The sequence below is a fragment of the Drosophila miranda genome (genome assembly GCF_003369915.1).
Source record: "Drosophila miranda strain MSH22 chromosome Y unlocalized genomic scaffold, D.miranda_PacBio2.1 Contig_Y2_pilon, whole genome shotgun sequence".
NCBI classification, from domain to species: domain Eukaryota; kingdom Metazoa; phylum Arthropoda; class Insecta; order Diptera; family Drosophilidae; genus Drosophila; species Drosophila miranda.
Genome location: NW_022881614.1, coordinates 17963617 through 17985308, shown reverse-complemented (window position 1 = coordinate 17985308; position 21692 = coordinate 17963617). Strand labels below are relative to the sequence as shown.

At 49.5% G+C, this 21692-nt stretch overlaps 3 protein-coding genes and 1 long non-coding RNA gene across 4 annotated transcripts; all 4 read right to left on the bottom strand.

Moving 5' to 3' along the window:
- Nucleotides 1–12112: 12112 nt before the first annotated feature.
- Nucleotides 12113–17437, bottom strand: LOC117194180. Its single transcript, XR_004474764.1, has 2 exons — nt 17319–17437; nt 12113–12155 (listed from the first exon to the last, which is right to left on the bottom strand). It is a non-coding gene; the product is annotated as an uncharacterized LOC117194180 (long non-coding RNA).
- A 275-nt stretch (nt 17438–17712) lies between these two features.
- LOC117194168 lies at nt 17713–18487 on the bottom strand. Its single transcript, XM_033398827.1, has 2 exons — nt 18384–18487; nt 17713–18310 (listed from the first exon to the last, which is right to left on the bottom strand). The coding sequence occupies exons 1-2, from the start codon at nt 18454–18456 to the stop codon at nt 18048–18050; spliced, it is 336 nt and encodes a 111-aa protein (XP_033254718.1). The 5' UTR covers nt 18457–18487; the 3' UTR covers nt 17713–18047.
- Nucleotides 18488–19386: 899 nt separating this feature from the next.
- LOC117194175 lies at nt 19387–19977 on the bottom strand. Its single transcript, XM_033398835.1, has 2 exons — nt 19874–19977; nt 19387–19800 (listed from the first exon to the last, which is right to left on the bottom strand). Exons 1-2 carry the CDS (start codon nt 19932–19934, stop codon nt 19538–19540), a joined length of 324 nt encoding a protein of 107 aa, XP_033254726.1. The 5' UTR covers nt 19935–19977; the 3' UTR covers nt 19387–19537.
- LOC117194177 lies at nt 19387–21428 on the bottom strand. The gene is made up of 3 exons (XM_033398836.1): nt 21329–21428; nt 20943–21255; nt 19387–19487 (listed from the first exon to the last, which is right to left on the bottom strand). The coding sequence occupies exons 1-2, from the start codon at nt 21387–21389 to the stop codon at nt 20993–20995; spliced, it is 324 nt and encodes a 107-aa protein (XP_033254727.1). The 5' UTR covers nt 21390–21428; the 3' UTR covers nt 19387–19487; nt 20943–20992.
- Between the last annotated feature and the right edge of the window lie 264 nt (nt 21429–21692).

Below are 21692 nucleotides of genomic sequence, written 5' to 3'. Positions count from 1 at the left end.
CTACCTTTCTTGTCGTTAGAACCTCACAAAGTTTGTTCGTTCGTTCACCCAAGCCACGGCGTATAGAAAATACCCACACATAAATACAAGCAGCAGCACCGGTGCATTATTTCGTTTTCGCTTTCGCTTCTCCACTGCTGCTTGCGTTGTATTTGTTGGGAGAATTTTCGTTGCCGCTCTTGAGCTTAACGGTGCGCCAAGTGTATCTAACGGGTATATTGTTTTCGGCTGTTACTTGCCAAGTGACGCGCTACCCTGTATCTAACGGGTATATTGTTTTCGGCCGTCACTTGCAACGACTCTTTCCCTTGATACCTCGTGCCTCGACATTCAATTCAAATTCTTTTTCGATTATCGTTCTCGTTCACACATAAAAAAAAAAAAAAAATAATAATAATAAATAAATAAATAGAAATAATAATGGTTTGTTGTGTAAAATCTTCATACACAAACATTATGGCAGAAAAAAGTAAATCCTCTCTTGAAGACTTAAAGATTAAGCTCAAAAGTCGAGTAAAAAGCATTCGCCGCTTAGAGGATCGATTAGATCAAGGGTCGATTCCTTTGCAATTACCGGAATTACAATGTAGATTAGATTGTTTGAATGCTTCAATTGAAAAGGCTAACCATTTGCAGGAGCAAATCGAGGACATAACAGGTGATGATGCATATGCAGCCGAGTTGGAAGAGCTGATAATTGTCCCCAAAGGAAAGATAATGTCGCTTATCGCCGCCTTTGATGCAGCAAGCGAGACGAAGCCAGTGTCTTCTTCAGCCCCAACTCATGCTAGACTTCCGAAATTGGCATTACCCAAATTTAGTGGTAAGCACTCGGAATTCAAAAATTTCATTAGCCTTTTTGACAGACTAGTCCATAGCGACAACAGCATACCGGTGATCGAAAAATTTAATCATTTGATTTCGTGCCTCTCTGATGAAGCATTAGGAACAATAAAGGCGTTCCAAGTCACCGAGGCAAATTATGAAAAGGCCATGGCTGGCCTAAAACGAGTATATGACAACGATTATTTGATTTTCACGAATAATATTTCCACATTGTTCAATCTGCCGAGAATGTTGCATCAATCTGCATCATCTCTAAGAACTCTAATCGATACTGTTTCGTCGATTTACGGATCGTTACTGTCGATCGGAGATGATACAAAAATTTCGAATGCAATGCTCATTCATCTTGTTTTAAACAGAGTCGACCCAGTGACGAAACAAAAGTGGGATGAACAGCTTACTTATGAGAAGTTGCCGCTTTGGTCCGACTTTGAGAAAGTCTTGAATCGTAGATACCAGCATCTGTCTGCTGAAGAATCGACCAAGCCAAGGCAAGACAAAGTCATGCCAAGCAAGCAACATAATCGCAGTTCATTTGCTTGTTCTTCCACTTCCACCAACAGTAGAACTCAGCAAACTTGTAGCTACTGCAATTCAGGAGACCATGTAGTGTCAAATTGCCCTTCATTTTCGCGTCTCTCGGTGATGCAAAGGTTTGAGTTTGCTAAGTCGGCATCCCTATGCATTAATTCTCTGCGAAAAGGCCACGCTGTTGTAAAATGCAAAGCCAATAAATGTCGAGTGTGCAGCCGCTCACATCATACATTATTGTATCGATACACAGTGTCGGCTAATAGTCTCGCGTTGCCACCACCCCAAGAGAGTCCTTCTCCTCCATCAAATCAGAATCAACCTTCCACGTCACATGTTTTGCATGCGACAGCGTTAGACAGGGTAATTTTGGCTACGTCGATCGTAAGCGTCCGAACTAAGAGCGGTGAACACATTCTGGCCAGAGCTCTGCTCGACTCTGGATCACAAACAAATTTTATTACCGAGGACCTCGCTAATCGCTTACAGATCCGTAGAGAGGAGTCCTGTATTAACTTGCTTGGAATTGGTGAATCTAATTCTCAAGTAAAGGATAAAATACACACAGTGGTGAAGTCGCGAATAAATGGTAGTGAGTTCTCGTTTGATTTTTGGATCCTGAAATCAATTTCAGGTTATCACCCTGACCAGTCAGTGAATGTGACTGACTGGCGAATCCCAGAGAACCTACCACTGGCAGACCCTTATTTCTACAAGCCACAAAGAATAGATATGTTAATTGGAGCAGAATCGTTCTTTGAATTATTAGCTGTTGGTCAAATTAAACAAGGTCCTGACTTTCCAACTCTTCAGAAAACCCTTCTTGGTTGGGTTGTGTCGGGAAAATATGTTTCCAGGAGTTCTGCTCCTCAAATTACAAACAGTTTGAGTTGCAGTGAAGAGTTGCTAGTATCCATCGATAGGACCTTGAAAAAGTTTTGGTCACTGGAAGAAATGCCATCTACCAAGAAAATTGCCACACCTGAGCACAAGCTATGTGAAGAACACTATCGTAAGACGACTCAGGTACTATCATCAGGTCGGTTCGAAGAAAGGCTCCCGTTTAAATCAGATCCAAATTGTTCAGGCAACTCCTTTGAGGTTGCGAAACGGCGGTTTTTGTCGCTTGAAAGACGATTGCATCGTGACCCTGAGTTGAAGAAAATGTACTTGGAATTCATGGAAGAGTACCTCTCCTTAGGTCATATGTCTCCTACTGACAATACGATTCCTTCTACTCCACACTACGTAATCCCTCATCAGTGTGTTCTGAGGCCCCAAAGTACGTCTACCAAGCTCCGAGTCGTGTTCGATGCTTCGTCCAAGACGTCCTCACAGGTAGCCTTAAATGACATTCTGATGGTGGGACCTACCATTTAAGAGGAATTATACTCGACACTGCTCCGTTTCCGTCTGCACAGGTTTGCCCTGACGCTGATGTTAAAAAGATGTATCGCCAAGTGATGGTGAACGAAGCGGATCGGCAGTTTCAGCTCATAGTGTGGAGAAGAGACCCTTCTGAATCCTTGAGATTATACAAGCTCAACACTGTAACCTATGGGACTGGTCCAGCCCCATTCTTAGCTATCCGGTGTTTGAAAAGGTTGAGTGAGTCTGCGAAGCTCTCATTCCCTAGAGCTGCTAACGTTACTGGGTCCGACTTTTACGTCGATGACTTGTTGACTGGTGCTGCATGCGTAGAGGAGCTAAGGGCAATTAAGTCCGAAGTGTCTCAGGTTCTTCAGACCGCAGGGTTTGAGTTGACTAAGTGGTTTTCAAACTCACCCGAGATCACCGCATCTGAGAGCACAGCCAAACCCATAACAATCTCGGATTCAGAGTCGACAAAGGCGTTAGGAATCTCATGGTTACCTACTGACGATGCCTTTAAGTTCAAAATTGACAATTCAGTTATGGGTCTCCGAGCGACAAAACGGAACATACTATCGGTGACATCAAAGTTGTTTGACCCCCTTGGTTTATTAAGTCCTATCGTTATAAAAGGCAAGATCCTATTGCAGGAGCTTTGGCTTAACAAACTAGATTGGGATGAGTCGATCCCGCTGCATTTGGAAACAGCGTGGAATAAGTTGAAAAATACACTATCTCAATTGGAAGACATATCCATATCTCGGTTTGTGTATTCCGATCCGATGTCACCGGTTCAAATACATGCCTTTGCTGACGCCTCCATGAGAGCGTATGGAGCGTGCGTCTATATACGTAGCAGAACTGCAGAAGGTTTAAAAATATCATTGTTGACTTCGAAATCCAAAGTAGCGCCGCTCAAGACCAAAACGCTCCCAAGGCTTGAGTTATGTGCCGCTCACCTTCTCGCAGATCTCTGTCACAGAATCAAGCCCCTATTAAACGTGCCCATTGAACGAGTCGTTTATTGGTCGGATTCAGAGGTAACTCTCCATTGGATCCGGTCTCATCCATCGTCGTTGTCGACTTTCGTTTCAAATAGAGTGGCTGAGATTCAAGAGTGGTCAGATGATGCTACGGGGCGGCATATACCCACGAAACAGAACCCAGCAGATATTGTCTCAAGAGGTTGTTACGTCGACGAAATCGTTCAGTCAATTTGGTTCGAAGGACCATCATTTCTGAAAGAGGAAGAAGAAAACTGGCCCAAGAACGCTCATTTCGAACACTCCGATGATCTTCAGCTGGAAAAGGGGAAGACTGCGGTCGGGTTGACGGCGGCTGTGCGAAGTTCGGAGCTGTAAGATGTCATCGAGGGACTCTCGTCACACCTCAAACTGCTTAGAGTGTTCGTGTATGTGTTCCGCTTTATAAGAAAATGTAAAGACCCAAGCCTAAATTTCGAAAAAACTATCTCACCGACCGAATACAATGACGCTTTTTATAAAATTGTCGAAATCATCCAGCATCACGAGTATCAACGAGAAATTTAAAAGGTTAGGAAAGGATCTACAATTGGCCCTTGTCTTCATCCATGAAGACACAGGGACTTGGTGCAACTTTTCGTTGTTGCGAGTGGGGGGGCGACTAGCCAAAGCTCCTATATCATACGATGCCAAGTTTCCTCTGCTTTTGACTAAGCTCTAGCAATTCGTGCGAAGCTATATTCGTCATCTGCACCATTCGAATTTTCATGTCGGCCCACGAGCACTTGTGAGCATCCTTCGACTGAGCGTGTGGATAGTGAACGCTCAGGAGGTCTGCCGTCAGACAGTTCGATCGTGTATGCGCTGTTTTAAATGCAAGACTCGATTGCTGACGCAACTCATGGGGAATTTAGCCGCAGATCGACTCCGTGCTCTCCGCCCATTTTCAATTTGCGGCGTTGATTTTTGTGGACCAGTGCACACGACATTGAAAATTCGCGGAAGGCCCCCATACAAGTCATACATTGCGCTTTTTGTTTGTTTTGCGTCCAAGGCGGTTCACCTAGAAATAGTTTCCGATCTAACCACTGATTGTTTTTTGTTGGCTTTTCAAAGGTTCGTCGGGCGCCGAGGATATCCCCAAGTCGTTCATTGCGACAACGGGACGAACTTCGTCGGAGCGAGCCGCCATCTCAGCGCTCTGCGGATCAGGCTCAAGGAGCAAGGAGACGCAATTCGCGACTTCGCGTCAAAGAACGGATGCGAATTTGCGTTCATTCCGCCGCGAGTTCCTCACATGGGAGGGCTATGGGAGGCAGGTGTAAAAACTGCCAAGAGCCTACTCCTACGGGCGGTAGGCAGCGCGCTCCTAACCGCCGAAGAGCTTGCCACAGTCCTCGTCGGCATCGAGGCCATAATGAACTCGAGACCGCTGGGAGCCATCAGCCAAGATCCAAGCGACGGCGAGGCCCTAACACCCGGGCACCTGCTGACAGGCGGGTCGCTCATCGCCCCCCCAGCACTGCGGACTCCGGACCAGGAGAGTCTCAGTTGCTTGCGGCGATGGCGACTTGTCTCGTCAGTCAGGCAAGCGTTTTGGCAGCGGTGGTCCCGCGAATATGTCCTGGGGCTGCAAATTCGGGGCAAATGGCACCAGCAGCAACCGAACCTCGAGGAAGGAGACCTCGTCATCGTGGCCGAGGACAATCTGCCGCCTCAGGAGTGGCTCGTGGGGCGGGGCATCGCCACGCACGCAGGAGAGGACGGCATGGTCAGGGTCGTCGAAATAAGGACTAGCACTGGAGCGGCGGCCCATACACAAATTAGCGCCGCTCCCAATGTGTTGAAGCCGATGCAGGCGTTCAACGGGGCCGGTGTGGCGTGACCTTCCATCCATGGCCACAATTATTAGTTATTGATCTGAATTATGAAGTCTAGTGTAAGTTAGGCTAGGGTAAAGCGGGAGCGCAATAAAAGCTCGCTCTCTCGCTCTTGGCGAATTCGCCCCGCTTTGACACCGTAGGTTAGCTAGAGTAAGAGATTTGAATTGTGAAGAAAATATAGTTGTTCGCCAACCTTGAATTAGATCGAGCGTATCAAGTTTTTCGCCCCGCCAAATAAATAATTTAAATTACAGCCACCAAAAGTTTTCGGTAATTGATTAGAAAAACTCTTCTAATTTTTCACTCGTTGTTACCCGGCGATTTCCAGGCTTGGGTCCGCTTTGCCCGCCGCAGCAAGATCCGGCGCACCATGAAGAACCCAGCTGCCAACAGGGGAACTATCAAATACGGCTTGCAGAACAGACCCAAAATGAAAAGACTAAACGACATCATCCAATTGATTAGGGTCTCTGTGGGATCAGATCAGACAGTCATACAGCTCATACGCTCGAACCAAATCATCTTTCCACTTTCTACACTCACGTTGAACCTGCCAAAGGGTGGCCACCGTAGTATAGATTGCCGTCGAGAGTGTCACCAGCATGCCGTAAATCATGATTTACTCGTATTTTACGGGAGAAATAAAATCTGTTGGGGCGAGGCAGCCGTCCACTGACTTTTTTGGTCAGGCTTACTATGTATTGTAACGATTAAGTAGGCTGCCTATTGGGTTTTCATGCTGGGGAATTGAGTTTAAGAAGTGTGAGTCTTGCTTAGCTCAACACAAAAATTCTTTTGAAAATAGGGCCTTCCTAGGCCGTCAGCCGTCGGGTGCTACAGGGGGATAAACGGATGTCGGGTCGGCTCGTCACAACTGTAGACTCGGAACGGGCACAGGCGCCTCGGGTTCATGGCTTGCCCTGGATCCAAGGCGACTGTGCTCCGCGTCATAGGATACAGGTGGGCACGAGCGAACCAGCACCCGCCGTAACTGTACACACCGGCGGAAGTGCGACTATACTCTCCCCGTGAGGGCGGCTGGAAACAGGTCCTAGCACGGTCATGTCTCTGCTAGGATGCTGGCGAATGGTAGTCGGGCGGAGAGAAGAAAACTCTCAGTGAAATTACCCCAATCCAAGGTGACACTGTTATATGCCGAGGGATGCATGGCCGGGGGGTGCCCGGTCGCTAATATGCGGACTCTGGATACCTGCCGACCTCCAGTTTAAATCAGGCTTCCCGGGGCAAGCGGGCTATGCCTCGGGTGCCCATCCCCTTCCCGCCTACTCGTGGGAACTTCTATGCCAAATAATAAATATATAAAAACCAACAAAGCCGCAAAGGAGCTCGGTACTCCTCTTAAAGTACCGGAGGGACAAGCCAATCCCTCTGCACCAGCGCCTGGGAAACCGGGTCCAAAGAAGACGGGGAAGGAGACTGAGTCGGTCCACCGTCTTCAGGCAGCAGCCGCAGCGAGGGGGGCCCGAAAACCCAATCGGGTCCTTCCAAGTCGGGTGGCTCCAAGGGCGAAGCAGATACCTGGGTGGCTGCCAAGCAGAGCGTAATCGCGGCTGGTAAGCGCACCAGGACCGAAGAACCCATGGGAGCCCCGGCGGGCAGCGTCTCTGCACCACGGAGAGGAAAGCCGTCGTACCAGGACAGGAGACGAGCGGCTTTCATCCTGTCCAACGACGACCCGAACTTCAAGGCGTCAGCCGAAGGAAAGGAGCAGAGGCTGTGGGCCTGCTCAATCCTTCCACTGTTCCAGCCAGCCAAAGCCGGAAAGGGCGCAGCCAAGGCCCCAACAAGCGGCAACGCTCAGCGGAGGACCCCGCAAATCAGCCAGGCCAAGCCCAGCAAGCCAAGCGGGTGAACCGGTCGTTCGCTGAGGTGGCGAGGGGCAAGACCCTGATCGGTGTCCTGGACAGGGGCGCCGAGGACGGCCATGTCCCTCGCGATAAGTGGCACCTGGTGGAGAACGAGCTCCAGGACCGGTTCCTACAGGAACGGGAGGAGAACGGCGGACCACCGCCAAAGTGTGAGGCCGCAGGGTGGCATGAAGGCAAGATGAAAGCCATCGCCTGCCATGACGCTTGCTCTGCGGCCCTCTACATGAAGGCGGTGGCGGCCCTAAAAGAGGTCTATCCAGGGGCGAAACTGGAGGCCGTGAAGTGGGAAGATGTCCCTAGTCGCCCGAGAGCCAGAGCGTGGGTCTCGGCTAAGCCTGCAGAGCCTGAGAAGATCCTCAGTTTACTGCAGTTCTGCAACCTTCACCTTCCTACAGCCGATTGGAAGGTGGCAAAGGTGGAGGATATCCAAGGGCAGAGGCGCCAGATTATCCTCGTCCTAAATGAGGAATCCATTGATCTCCTCGCAAAGTCGGACGGTGTAGTGGATTATGGCTACAAGAAGGTCACCATATCCACTTACAAGTCCGATCGCAAGGGCAGGCAAGCGGAGGTCGAGCCAGACCCGGAGCTGCCGGAGATCCCGAAAGAGGGGGCCTCGTGCGAGGAAGACAACCCGGCGTCGGATGCGGCGTCCATGATGTCGGACGACATCTTGGACGACTACGCGTTCGACGAGAGCGACCTCGCCAGAGGTCTCAGCCACATCGTTGTCGGGGAGGAGCCGGAGTCCCCTGACAGCGATCTAGAAGCAACAATGGTGGAGGCGAGCCTCAGGAATGTCGTTGACGCTCCTGCAGATAAACCTCCACCATTGTAAGGCAGCATGCGCTGCTTTACTGCTCCACCTGGCCAAGGGTGGAGCCGACATAGTCCTCATTCAGGAGCCCTGTATCCTCGGAAACAGGGTCTCCGGTCTGAGGACTTCTGACTACAAGCTATATGTAGCTGAAACCGCAGGTAAAATTCATACCTGCATTCTTGCAAAAAGAGAGTTGCACTTATTTTTGCTCCCAAATTTCAGCAATGAAGACCACTCCGCAGTGAGCCTCGAAGGCCAGGAGCGCTCACTGAGGATCTGATCCGCATACATGGGGCATGAACAACCAGACCCCCTCCACACGCGCCTCTCCGGGCTATAATCGCAGACTGCTCGGCCAAGGACATCGGCCTAATTGTGGGGTGCGATGCCAATGCACATCACTGTCAGTGGGGAAGCACTGACACAAACGAAAGGGGTGAGTACCTTTTCAGTTACTTACTGACCACTCAGATGGTCTTATTAAACCGGGGTAGTGATCCCACCTTTATCATTAAAAACCGCAAGGAGGTACTGGACCTCACGCTTGCCTCTCATGAGATACAGCGTAACATTGTATCCTGGAGAGTCCTGGAAGAGCACTCCTTCTCGGACCACAGGTACGTGGAAACTGTCTTCTCCTTCTCAGTACCGAAGCCAGTCCGATTCCGGAACATCAGGCGGACAAACTGGACTCGGTACTCTGATTACCTCTGTCGTGTTCTCCCTGAGCCCCCATCTGAGGAGGAGTTCTCCACGGAGGCCACGACTCGTCTTCTTAAGATCTTTACCGACGCCTGCAATAAGGCGCTCGACAAAGCATGCCCCTCTGGCAAGAACAGAGGCCGGAAGAAACCTGAATGGTGGAATCCGAAACTGGGTGAACTCCGGAAAGCCTCCCGGAGACTCTTAAATAAAGCTAAGGCTGAAAACGTTGAGCAAAACTGGGCCGAATACAAGGCCAGTCTGTCAACCTACAACAAAGAACTTAGAAAAGCCAAACGCGCCTCCTGGCGTAAGTTCTGCAGCGAAATCGAGAGTAACTCAGAAGCCTCACGCTTGCGCAGAGTTCTCTCGAAGACAGCACCCACCTTGGGCTACTTGAAGAACACCGACCAGTCGTGGACTACGTCCAGCGAGGAGTCGCTAAATCTACTCCTAAATACCCACTTCCCTGGCTGCGATGAAAACAGACCCAACTACCTCGCGCCTCCTTCTGTCGCCTCAAATGCCATCCTAAGACTGCTAAGCCAGGAGAACATTTCCTGGGCGATCAGAAGCTTTAAACCCTACAAGTCCGCGGGGCCAGACGGCATTTTCCCTGCCCAACAGATTCACGCGGGACATAAAGCCATTAACTGGCTCAAAATAATATACGAGGGAATCTTCTACCACGGGTGTATTCCTGACACCTGGCTTCAGACCAAAGTCGTATTCATACCCAAGGCAGGCAAGCCCTCGCACCCTGTCCCAAAAGATTTCAGACCCATAAGTCTATCGTCTTTTCTTCTAAAGGCGATGGAGCGGCTCCTGGGGCTGCATCTAACGGCGTGCATTCCGTCCAGTCTGATCTCAGACTCCCAGCATGCCTATCGGAAGGGAAGATCCACCGAAACGGCCCTATACTCGATCACATCGATCATCGAAGCGTCCCTTAATTTTAAGGAGTACACCCTAGTAGCCTTCCTCGACATAGAAGGCGCGTTTAACAACATCCTTCCGACCGCCATCACGGGCGCACTGACGGATCTGGGAGTTGACTCCAGGACGGTGAGCCTGATCGATCAGATGCTACAATGCAGGACGGTTGAGGCATCACTGGGGACGTCAACGTGTACCAGATTTGTCAGCAGAGGCACACCGCAGGGCGGAGTCCTCTCGCCCCTCCTATGGAACGTGGCAGTGAACACACTGCTGCGGGAGATAGAGGGGGGTGGCTACCGTGTGGTGGCGTACGCGGACGATGTTGCCGGAAAATTTCCGCAGACGTTGTGTGAGTGCATGACAAGTACTCTCACGAAAATGTCGAAATGGGCAGACAAATGCGGGTTAGGCGTCAACCCGTCTAAAACGGAACTGGTGCTTTTCACTAGGAAGTACAAAGTTCCGGTACTGATTCCCCCAAGACTATGTGGGGAAACGCTAGTCTTCGGCAACAACGCCAAGTATCTTGGCCTAATCCTCGATAGAAAGCTCGATTGGAAATTGAGCATAGAGGATAGAGTAAAGAAGGCCACAGTGGCCCTCTATACTTGCAGGAAAGCCATCGGACTAAAATGGGGAATGACCCCCTATATAGTTCGGTGGCTCTACACCGCCATCATACGACCAATCATGCTCTATGGAGTGGTGGTATGGTGGCCAGCCTTGGACAGAAGGACATGCCTCAATAAACTCAGCAGAGTTCAACGCATGGCAGAGCTATGCATAACTGGCGGGCTACGCACTACTCCAGGGGAAGCCCTGGATACTGTGCTGGACCTCCTCCCTGTGGATCTCATGGGAAAGAAGGTGGCCCCACTTTCCGCCCTCAGAATGAGAGAAGCCAGACTGTGGAAAGCATCCGCGGTTGGGCACTCGGGAATCCTGATGAGACTCCCGCAATTACCAGAGAGGACAGATTACTGTATCCCCAGTGATCACCTGTCGAGGCCCTTCCAGGTATAAAGCCCATCTAGGGAGGACTGGGAGAGGGGCGAACCAGGACCTGCAAATGCGGTCCACTTCTACACTGATGGCTCAAAGCTAGACGGCCGCGTGGGAGGCGGAGTCTACTGCAGCGAGCTGAACATCAGTCATTGCTTCAGGCTCCCGGATCACTGTTGTGTGTTCCAAGCGGAGGTTGAAGCCATCAAGGAGGCCATTTCGATCGTCTCCAAACTACTTCTAGATACGCACTTAGTGTGCGTCTTCTCGGACAGCCAAGCAGCTATCAAAGCTCTAGGCTCAATATCGTCGAACTCAGCGACTGTAAATGACTGCCGCAGGTCTCTGCACGAGATCGCAGAGCAGTTAGATCTCTTCCTTATATGGGTCCCCGGCCACAGGGACATCGAGGGGAATGACGCCGCCGACGAGCTAGCCAGGCAGGGTACTACGAGTAGCGATGCCCTTGGCTACGTGCAGGCTCCTAACGCACGAATTGTTCGAGCAAAATGCCAATAGGAGATGGCAGCAAACCGTTTCCTGTAAAGTCTCAAGATTGATATGGCCATATCGATCGAAGAAGCGCTCAGCAGAGCTGTATAAACTCAGCATAGCACAGTTCTCTGCAGTTACTAGAGCCATTACGGCACACTGGAAGATCGGCACTCACGCCTCTAGACTGTCAATCCCTCATAACGACTTCTGCAGGAGTTGTCGCGACGAGGAGGAGGAGGAATCGGTCCCCCACTTCTTCTGCCACTGCCCAGCCCTTGGAAATCGTCGTCTTCGTATTCTCGGTGCCGCTTTCCTCACGGACATTTCGGACCAGTCCGTAATCAAACCAGGGACCTTGTCCAAATACATCCAAGCCACCGGATGGGACTGCCCTTAACCTGCAGTAGTATGCTCTCACGGTTCGGGCAACGCGAAGGGGCACATGCCCATGCGGCAACACAACGGACCTTTTATAGGTCCAAGTGAGCTTGGGGGCGGGAGGCTCTTATCCCCCCCCTCCCGGCTACCGCCTTAACCTAACCTAACCTAAGGCCTTCCTAAATAATAGAAAATATTCTTCGAAGGGGAGCAGTATGTGTGTTAGAAACATAATAATAAAATCGAAAGGAATAAAAATGATATATGTATTCATCTATGTGTACAGTCTTCTTGCAGCAAATAAAACTTGTTGTTTCTTCTTTTATTATTGGCTGGCGAAAATCCTCTAGCTGAACCCTCCACGAGGGTGCCGGCTGGGCAATGGACACTGCATTACCCGGGACAAGGGTAATGCACTGTCGCTTGCTCTGTCCGGGGTAATGCAGTGTCTAGCTAAGGCTATGGTCCGGCGTCTTCCCGATTCAAAGTCGGGGGAACCGAACCAGGGCCATGGCTAGAGGTGCCTGGCGGTCAGGCCTAAAACGCTAGGGGGTGGTCCCCCCGAAAAATATTAACCAGTATGGACCCTCGGGCCAAATATGGAGGCGAAGAAGGAGAAAGCACGGGTTGGGATGTCAACCCAAACGTCGGTGGGAAGCGTGACTGCTACCACCGGCGGGCACGGGGAGGAGCAATCCTCTCTGCGTGTCGCCAGCGGTCACACCTCAGACTTGGCGGGAGCAGGCCAAGTCAGTTGTAAAGCTACTGCCACAACAACAACAACAAAAACAACTCACTCCGCAGCCTGCAAGTTGAGCCGCACAGATGCCGTAGTCGACACAGACACGGATCTGGAGAGCGTGCTCTCTATGAGCAGGACGGAGGAAGAGAGCCTTCTCCGCTCACCGGAACCAGGCACCAGCTCCCTGCGTAGGGAAGGGCCGAAGCGTTCCAAGGAGGGGATGAAGGCCAAAGCACAATACAAAGCGGCCCTCAATATCAAAAGCCGGCTGCAAGGTAAAGTAGACATCTCCCAGGAGGAGAAGGTCAAGCTTGCCTGGGCCGAGCAGCGAGTAGAGGAGGGCCGACTACATTACGCCCAGATGCCACAGATGAGGGCGTCGAATGGCGAATATGCCAATAAGGTGGAGGAGATGATGGCCACCAAGAGGCAACGCTCGACTGAGAGTGCCATTAAAGACACTCCGGCGAGCAAGCGGCAACGCGGGCCCAAGAGTGCAGCCCCTCCACCGAAAGTGGCCAAGAAGCCATCGAAATCGAACGCGAAGGTCAGCGATGTGACCAAACGACATTTGATCGTGGCACTCATCGACCGGAGCGAGGAAAACGGCAAGATGTCAGCGGCACAGTGGAAGCTTGTGCACGCGCGTCTCGTCGACGCACTGTTTGCACACATGGAAGAAGACCCCGCGGCCCCTATGCCCACGTTCGATGGTGCTGGGTGGCTAAATGGGGTTAAGATCCTAAAGTGCAACGACGATCCAACCCTAAGGTGGCTGACGCGTACGGTCTGCCAACTGGAGGCGATGTGGGAGGGGGCCAAGCTGGAGGTTGTGGACCGGGAGCTTATCCCGTCCAAGCCTAAGGCGAAGGTACTCTTCCCCGTCACAATCCAGGGAGACCGAGCGCTGAAGCTCCTTCAGCGGCAAAACGCGGACGTGCCAACGACCGATTGGAGGATCCTACACATTGGTAGCCCACTACCCAACGAGGGGGGCCAATGTGTGATCCTCCAAATAAACAAGGAGGCAGAGGATCTGCTGTATCCCAAGTTCGGGAAGATGGCGTGGGGCATGGGTAGCGTCTACCTGCGCCTCAAAAAGCGCCACCCTGAGGACAAGGACGCGCATACCCTGCAGGTAGGCGAGGTGGAAAAGGACTTAGGTCTCGAGTCCATCGTGGAGGCCGCCCAGGGTCTTGCGCTTGAGGACGAAGACGAGGAAGACGGTGACCTGACGTTAGTAGTCAACCCGTCGGATGCAAGTGAGCCAGCCACCCATGCTGAGTGTGCTGCAGCTAAACTTGCATAAAAGCAAGGTAGCGTCGGCGGAGCTCCTTATCGCCATGGAGCAAGGGCTCGCCGACATAGCTCTAGTCCACGAGCCCTGGATTGCGACAGGCAATTCAGTGGCCGGACTAAAGTCCTCAAATCACAAACTGTTCTACGCAACATCGGTAAGCAGGAACAGAACCGTCGTACTCGTACGAAAGGGAATCCATGCTTACCTTATGTCTCATTACAGCACGGATGACCTGACGGTTGTGATGCTGGAAAGCGAGGAAAAGCGCCTTCTGGTGGCTTCCTGCTACATGGCTCACGACAGACCCGCACCACCCGACGAACTCAGGAGCCTGGTGACAGAAGCCGGCACCAAAAACTATCAACTCGTCATCGGGACGGATGCCAATGCCCACCACAATGTGTGGGGAAGCACCGACATCAATGACAGAGGTGAGTCACTCTTAGACTTTATACTTTATACTAATCTATATATAGCAAACGTCGGGGATGAGCACACCTTCGTGGGTCCGACTTCATCCAACGTGCTAGACCTAACACTAGCAACGGGAAACAGTACTACGGTATCTAGCTGGAGGGTCCTTGAAAGACCCTCCTTCTCAGATCACAAGTACATTCAGTTTAAGTGCGACTTCAAACATTCTTCGAAGGTAATAGTCTATAGAAACCCCCGGAATACAAACTGGGAAAAGTTTAAAAAGACAGTTACTTCGAAGCTCGCGAGTCCGGGCACAGTGAAATCCGCGGAGGACATAGAAAAGTCTCTAGAGACCCTATCTAACGCGTTGCTGGATGCCTACCACACATCGTGCAAACCCTCGAGGACGAAGAAGAGGTCCAAGCCACTCTGGTGGAGCCGGGATCTCTCTCTTCAAAGGGACAACCTCAAGGAATTCTTTAAGATCGCCAAACAAGCGAACGAAGGGATCGTCTATGAGGAATACAGACTCCTACTCAGGAGCTACAAGAAGGAAATACGTAAAGCACAACGGAACTCGTGGAGGACCTTCTGCTCCAACATCGAGAAAGTCCCAGAAACCGCACGGCTACGGAAGCTGCTCTCTAAGCAGCCTACCATACAAAGCCAATTAAAGCTAGATGACGGACAGTGGACAGAGGGCAGTGACGAAGCCCTAACAGCACTAATGGAGGAACATTTCCCTGGTTGCACCGAGGTCGCTGATGCCAAAGAGCACCAGGACCTAGCAACCGAGGAACAACACCCCCCAACAGATTTGTTAACCACCAAGCGAATCCACTGGGCAATAGACTCCTTTGCGGGCACAAAAGCACCAGGACTTGACGGGATATTCCCAGCCATGATGCAGGTGACCTAAGAGGCGATTACCCCATGGCTCTCCGCAATATTCACAGCTTGTATAAGTACTGGCTATATCCCTATCCAATGGAGAACCTCGAGAGTTGTCTTCCTCCCAAAGGCAGGAAAGTGCAGCCATGCGAGTCCCAAGGACTATAGACCGATAAGCCTTACCTCCTTTATATTAAAAACGCTAGAAAAGCTGCTGGACTTACACATCAGAAATGAGGTAGGGGGACTGATGTCAACCAACCAGCATGCCTATACTAAAGGGAAATCGGTGGAGACCGCACTACATTCGGTAGTAGCTACCATTGAGAAAGCCCTTCACAATAAAGAGTATGCACTGGGAGTATTCGTGGACATCTCCGGAGCATTCAACAACGTGGCTACGGAAGCAATAACAAATTGCCTGGTAGCAACTAATACACACCCAGCAATCAACCTGTGGATAAGGAACCTCCTAGGTTGCAGACGGGTGCAATCAGAGTGGGGCACCGCTTCCATGGTGAAAGAGGCACACAGAGGCACACCCCAGGGTGGAGCCCTGTCGCCCCTCCTGTGGAATCTGGTGGTCGACGACCTCATCAAGAGATACGAAAGGAAGGCCCCAATAATAACAGCTTATGCGGACGACATAAGCATACTTATGGAAACCCAATGTATTGGAAAGGGTGAAGAAGGCCACCATTGCGCTTTATGCATCCAAGAAGATGCTCAGCAGCACATGGGGCCTATCTCCGGCTCTGATGCATTGGATTTACATCTCGGTGGTGCGACCAACTCTGCTGTATGGAGTCTTAGTGTGGTGGCAAGCTACTGGAAAGAAAACGTATCATAAGCTTATGGAAAGGACTCAGCGACAGGCTTTGCTCTGTATTACAGGGGCGCTGAGGTCAACCCCAACAAAAGCACTCGAAACCCTACTTGGAATCGAACCCCTAGACATCCACGCCCGTCTGACTGCAGGAAAGGCAGCACAACGCCTCATCGCTTCAGGAAATATGTCGCCACAAGAATACGGGCATAGTTCAATTGGAAGGGAAATGAACAGATCAACTGATTACATGACCCCCCAAACATGCCTCGACGTAAAAACAACTGCATCCTTGGGACCTGAAGACTGGAAAATCGGAAGAGACCAAACGGAGCCCCTCAATATATATACGGACGGCTCCAAGATGGACGGAGGAGTAGGAGCGGGCCTATACTGTACAGACCCTGAGATAAGGCTGTCATATAAGCTACCGGACCATTGTAGCATATTCCAGGCAGAGGTTTTTGCCATCAGGAAAGCAGCGGAAGTCGCTCTTCTCACTGAAAGAGCACACGATGCGGTCAACCTATTCGTCGACAGCCAAGCGGCGATAAGATTCATGCAGTCGTCCGCAGTCAGTTCCAGAAATGTCTTGGCGAGCAGGGAGGCACTAGATACCCTAAGCACGACAAAGTCAGTGCGGATCTACTGGATTCCCAGCCACCAGGGCATCGAAGGGAACGAGACGGCGGACGTACTAGCTAAGGAAGGCGTCGGGCTGGCGAATACGAGAACCGAGAACGTGCCTGTCTCCCTCAGAACGCTGCAAAGCGATCTAGAAAAGCAGGCCGGATCACAAACCGAATGTAGGTGGAGGAGTACCACCGCCTGCAGAACCTCGAAAATCATGTGCAAGGAACGCAATGACAAACTCAGCCACTACCTGCTGCACCTACCACGGAAGGACTGCAGATTATTAGTGGGAATATTAACGGGCCATTGCCTGGCTGCGGCGCATGCAACAAAGCTAGGCATCACAAACAGAGACAGTTGTAGGAAATGTGACGAACCTGGGGCAACCGAAACCCTGGAACATCTCATCTGCAACTGTCCTGCTCTCTTAAGGGCAAGGAGGAAGTACCTGGGCGACCCAGTGCTGGCATCACTGGAAGATGCCTCCAAGAGGACGCCACAGCAACTACTGGCCTATGCGAAAAATACCTAGATCCTCGAGGACTTCAAAACCCACTAAACACTGCCGCGACGGTTCATACCCCCCCCCTATCCGGACAACTAAGGGCCATACTGGCCTATGTGGGGCCCCCCTCTGAGGGCCGTCCGGGTCAACCTAACCTAACCTAACCTTCTTTTATTATTGAACAAAATGGTCGTCTCGTCGTTTTACTTCTTCGTTAATGAACTTAAGCCTTTTTCTTCTTAATGTGTTTTGTTTTTTGGATTTGTTTTTTAGGAACAGCAAAAAAAAGTTAATCAAAAATAAATTAAAACTTAAATAGAAAATAGTTTTGTTTGATAGTTGTGTTGTTGTGGTTGTTTCAAAAAGGTTAAATTCTAAATTATAGCGTACATTTAAGGTGGTACATTTAAATGCGGTGCTGGAGCAGCACGTGGACAACACCAAGGTTGGCTATGCCAAGGTGATGGGCGAGGTGGCCGAGCTGAAGGAGGAGAATGTGCGACTGGAGGCGTACGTAAAGGGTCTGCGCCAGAAGCTGGTTGCAGCCCTCAATGGTGTCCCATTGCCTCCGCTTGAACCGTCCGGTCCGAGCGTTGGCAACATTGACAGGTATATGCATCACTTGGCCGGCCTCACTGGCCAGCCGCACAATACTATGCTCCTCAAAGCAAGAGAAGCTCTGCGCAAAGTAGACATCCCCACTCTGCTCAAGTCCTAGTATTCTTTTGGATGAAACGATGGTACAGTGCAGTATTTTTTAATTGCTTTAGTCTAAGGATCCATCCACACCCGTGCACATGTATGAGTGTTCTCATGGAATGTGTATGTAGTATTTCAGACGTATGTTATATGTTTTATAAGCCCGTGTGAATCGTGTGATTATCCGTTGCTCGACTACTTCTGGGATGTGTCACCGACGCTATTGGGCAGGGAGCTCTCCGTGTCGCGTGATGGTGGGGTTTTAATGGAGTAATGCCTGGACGACCCAGACTCGTTGTTACCCGGCGATTTCCAGGCTTGGGTCCGCTTTGCCCGCCGCAGCAAGATCCGGCGCACCATGAAGAACCCAGCTGCCAACAGGGGAACTATCAAATACGGCTTGCAGAACAGACCCAAAATGAAAAGACTAAACGACATCATCCAGTTGATTAGGGTCTCTGTGGGATCAGATCAGACAGTCATACAGCTCATACGCTCGAACCAAATCATCTTTCCACTTTCTACACTCACGTTGAACCTGCCAAAGGGTGGCCACCGTAGTATAGATTGCCGTTGAGAGTGTCACCAGCATGCCGTAAATCATGATTTAATTTGTAGGTTTCAGCTTACTCGTATTTTACGGGAGAAATAAAATCTGTTGTGGCGAGGCAGCCGTCCACTGACTTTTTTGGTCAGGCTTACTATGTATTGTAACGATTAAGTAGGCTGCCTATTGGGTTTTCATGCTGGGGAATTGACTATAAAAAGTGTGAGTCTTGCTTAGCTCAACACAAAAATTCTTTTGAAAATAAGGCCTTCCTAAATAATAGAAAATATTCTTCGAAGGGGAGCAGTATGTGTGTTAGAAAAATAATAATAAAATCGAAAGTAATAAAAATGATATATGTATTCATCTATGTGTACAGTCTTCTTGCAGCAAATAAAACTTGTTGTTTCTTCTTTTATTATTGAACAAAATGGTCGTCTCGTCGTTTTACTTCTTCGTTAATGAACTTAAGCCTTTTTCTTCTTAATGTGTTTTGTTTTTTGGATTTGTTTTTTAGGAACAGCAAAAAAAAGTTAAACAAAAATAAATTAAAACTTAAATAGAAAATAGTTTTGTTTGATAGTTGTGTTGTTGTGGTTGTTTCAAAAAGGTTAAATTCTAAATTATAGCGTACATTTAAGGTGGTACATTTAAATGCGGTGCTGGAGCAGCACGTGGACAACACCAATGTTGGCTATGCCAAGGTGATGGGCGAGGTGGCCGAACTGAAGGAGGAGAATGTGCGACTGGAGGCGTACGTGAAGGGTCTGCGCCAGAAGCTGGTTGCAGCCCTCAATGGTGTCCCATTGCCTCCGCTGGAACCGTCCGGTCCGAGCGTTGGCAACATTGACAGGTATATGCATCACTTGGCCGGCCTCACTGGCCAGCCGCACAATACTATGCTCCTCAAAGCAAGAGACGCTCTGCGCAAAGTAGACATCCCCACTCTGCTCAAGTCCTAGTATTCTTTTGGATGAAACGATGGTACAGTGCAGTATTTTTTAATTGCTTTAGTCTTAGGATCCATCCACACCCGTGCACATGTATGAGTGTTCTCATGGAATGTGTATGTAGTATTTCAGACGTATGTTATATGTTTTATAAACCCGTGTGAATCGTGTGATTATCCGTTGCTCGACTACTTCTGGGATGTGTCACCGACGCTATTGGGCAGGGAGCTCTCCGTGTCGCGTGATGGTGGGGTTTTAATGGAGTAATGCCTGGACGACCCAGACTCGTTGTTACCCGGCGATTTCCAGGCTTGGGTCCGCTTTGCCCGCCGCAGCAAGATCCGGCGCACCATGAAGAACCCAGCTGCCAACAGGGGAACTATCAAATACGGCTTGCAGAACAGACCCAAAATGAAAAGACTAAACGACATCATCCAATTGATTAGGGTCTCTGTGGGATGAGATCAGACAGTCATACAGCTCATACGCTCGAACCAAATCATCTTTCCACTTTCTACACTCACGTTGAACCTGCCAAAGGGTGGACACCGTAGTATAGATTGCCGTCGAGAGTGTCACCAGCATGCCGTAAATAATGATTTAATTTGTAGGTTTCACCTTACTAGTATTTTACGGGAGAAATAAAATCTGTTGGGGCGAGGCAGCCGTCCACTGACTTTTTTGGTCAGGCTTACTATGTATTGTAACGATTAAGTAGGCTGCCTATTGGGTTTTCATGCTGGGGAATTGAGTTTAAGAAGTGTGAGTCTTGCTTAGCTCAACACAAAAATTCTTTTGAAAATAAGGCCTTCCTAAATAATAGAAAATATTCTTCGAAGGGGAGCAGTATGTGTGTTAGAAAAATAATAATAAAATCGAAAGTAATAAAAATGATATATGTATTCATCTATGTGTACAGTCTTCTTGCAGCAAATAAAACTTGTTGTTTCTTCTTTTATTATTGAACAAAATGGTCGTCTCGTCGTTTTACTTCTTCGTTAATGAACTTAAGCCTTTTTCTTCTTAATGTGTTTTGTTTTTTGGATTTGTTTCTTAGGAACAGCAAAAAAAAGATAATCAAAAATAAATTAAAACTTAAATAGAAAATAGTTTTGTTTGATAGTTGTGTTGTTGTGGTTGTTTCAAAAAGGTTAAATTCTAAATTATAGCGTACATTTAAGGTGGTACATTTAAATGCGGTGCTGGAGCAGCACGTGGACAACACCAATGTTGGCTATGCCAAGGTGATGGGCGAGGTGGCCGAACTGAAGGAGGAGAATGTGCGACTGGAGGCGTACGTGAAGGGTCTGCGCCAGAAGCTGGTTGCAGCCCTCAATGGTGTCCCATTGCCTCCGCTGGAACCGTCCGGTCCGAGCGTTGGCAACATTGACAGGTATATGCATCACTTGGCCGGCCTCACTGGCCAGCCGCACAATACTATGCTCCTCAAAGCAAGAGACGCTCTGCGCAAAGTAGACATCCCCACTCTGCTCAAGTCCTAGTATTCTTTTGGATGAAACGATGGTACAGTGCAGTATTTTTTAATTGCTTTAGTCTTAGGATCCATCCACACCCGTGGTATTTCAGACGTATGTTATATGTTTTATAAACCCGTGTGAATCGTGTGATTATCCGTTGCTCGACTACTTCTGGGATGTGTCACCGACGCTATTGGGCAGGGAGCTCTCCGTGTCGCGTGATGGTGGGGTTTTAATGGAGTAATGCCTGGACGACCCAGACTCGTTGTTACCCGGCGATTTCCAGGCTTGGGTCCGCTTTGCCCGCCGCAGCAAGATCCGGCGCACCATGAAGAACCCAGCTGCCAACAGGGGAACTATCAAATACGGCTTGCAGAACAGACCCGAAATGAAAAGACTAAACGACATCATCCAATTGATTAGGGTCTCTGTGGGATGAGATCAGACAGTCATACAGCTCATACGCTCGAACCAAATCATCTTTCCACTTTCTACACTCACGTTGAACCTGCCAAAGGGTGGACACCGTAGTATAGATTGCCGTCGAGAGTGTCACCAGCATGCCGTAAATAATGATTTAATTTGTAGGTTTCACCTTACTAGTATTTTACGGGAGAAATAAAATCTGTTGGGGCGAGGCAGCCGTCCACTGACTTTTTTGGTCAGGCTTACTATGTATTGTAACGATTAAGTAGGCTGCCTATTGGGTTTTCATGCTGGGGAATTGAGTTTAAGAAGTGTGAGTCTTGCTTAGCTCAACACAAAAATTCTTTTGAAAATAAGGCTTTCCTAAATAATAGAAAATATTCTTCGAAGGGGAGCAGTATGTGTGTTAGAAAAATAATAATAAAATCGAAAGTAATAA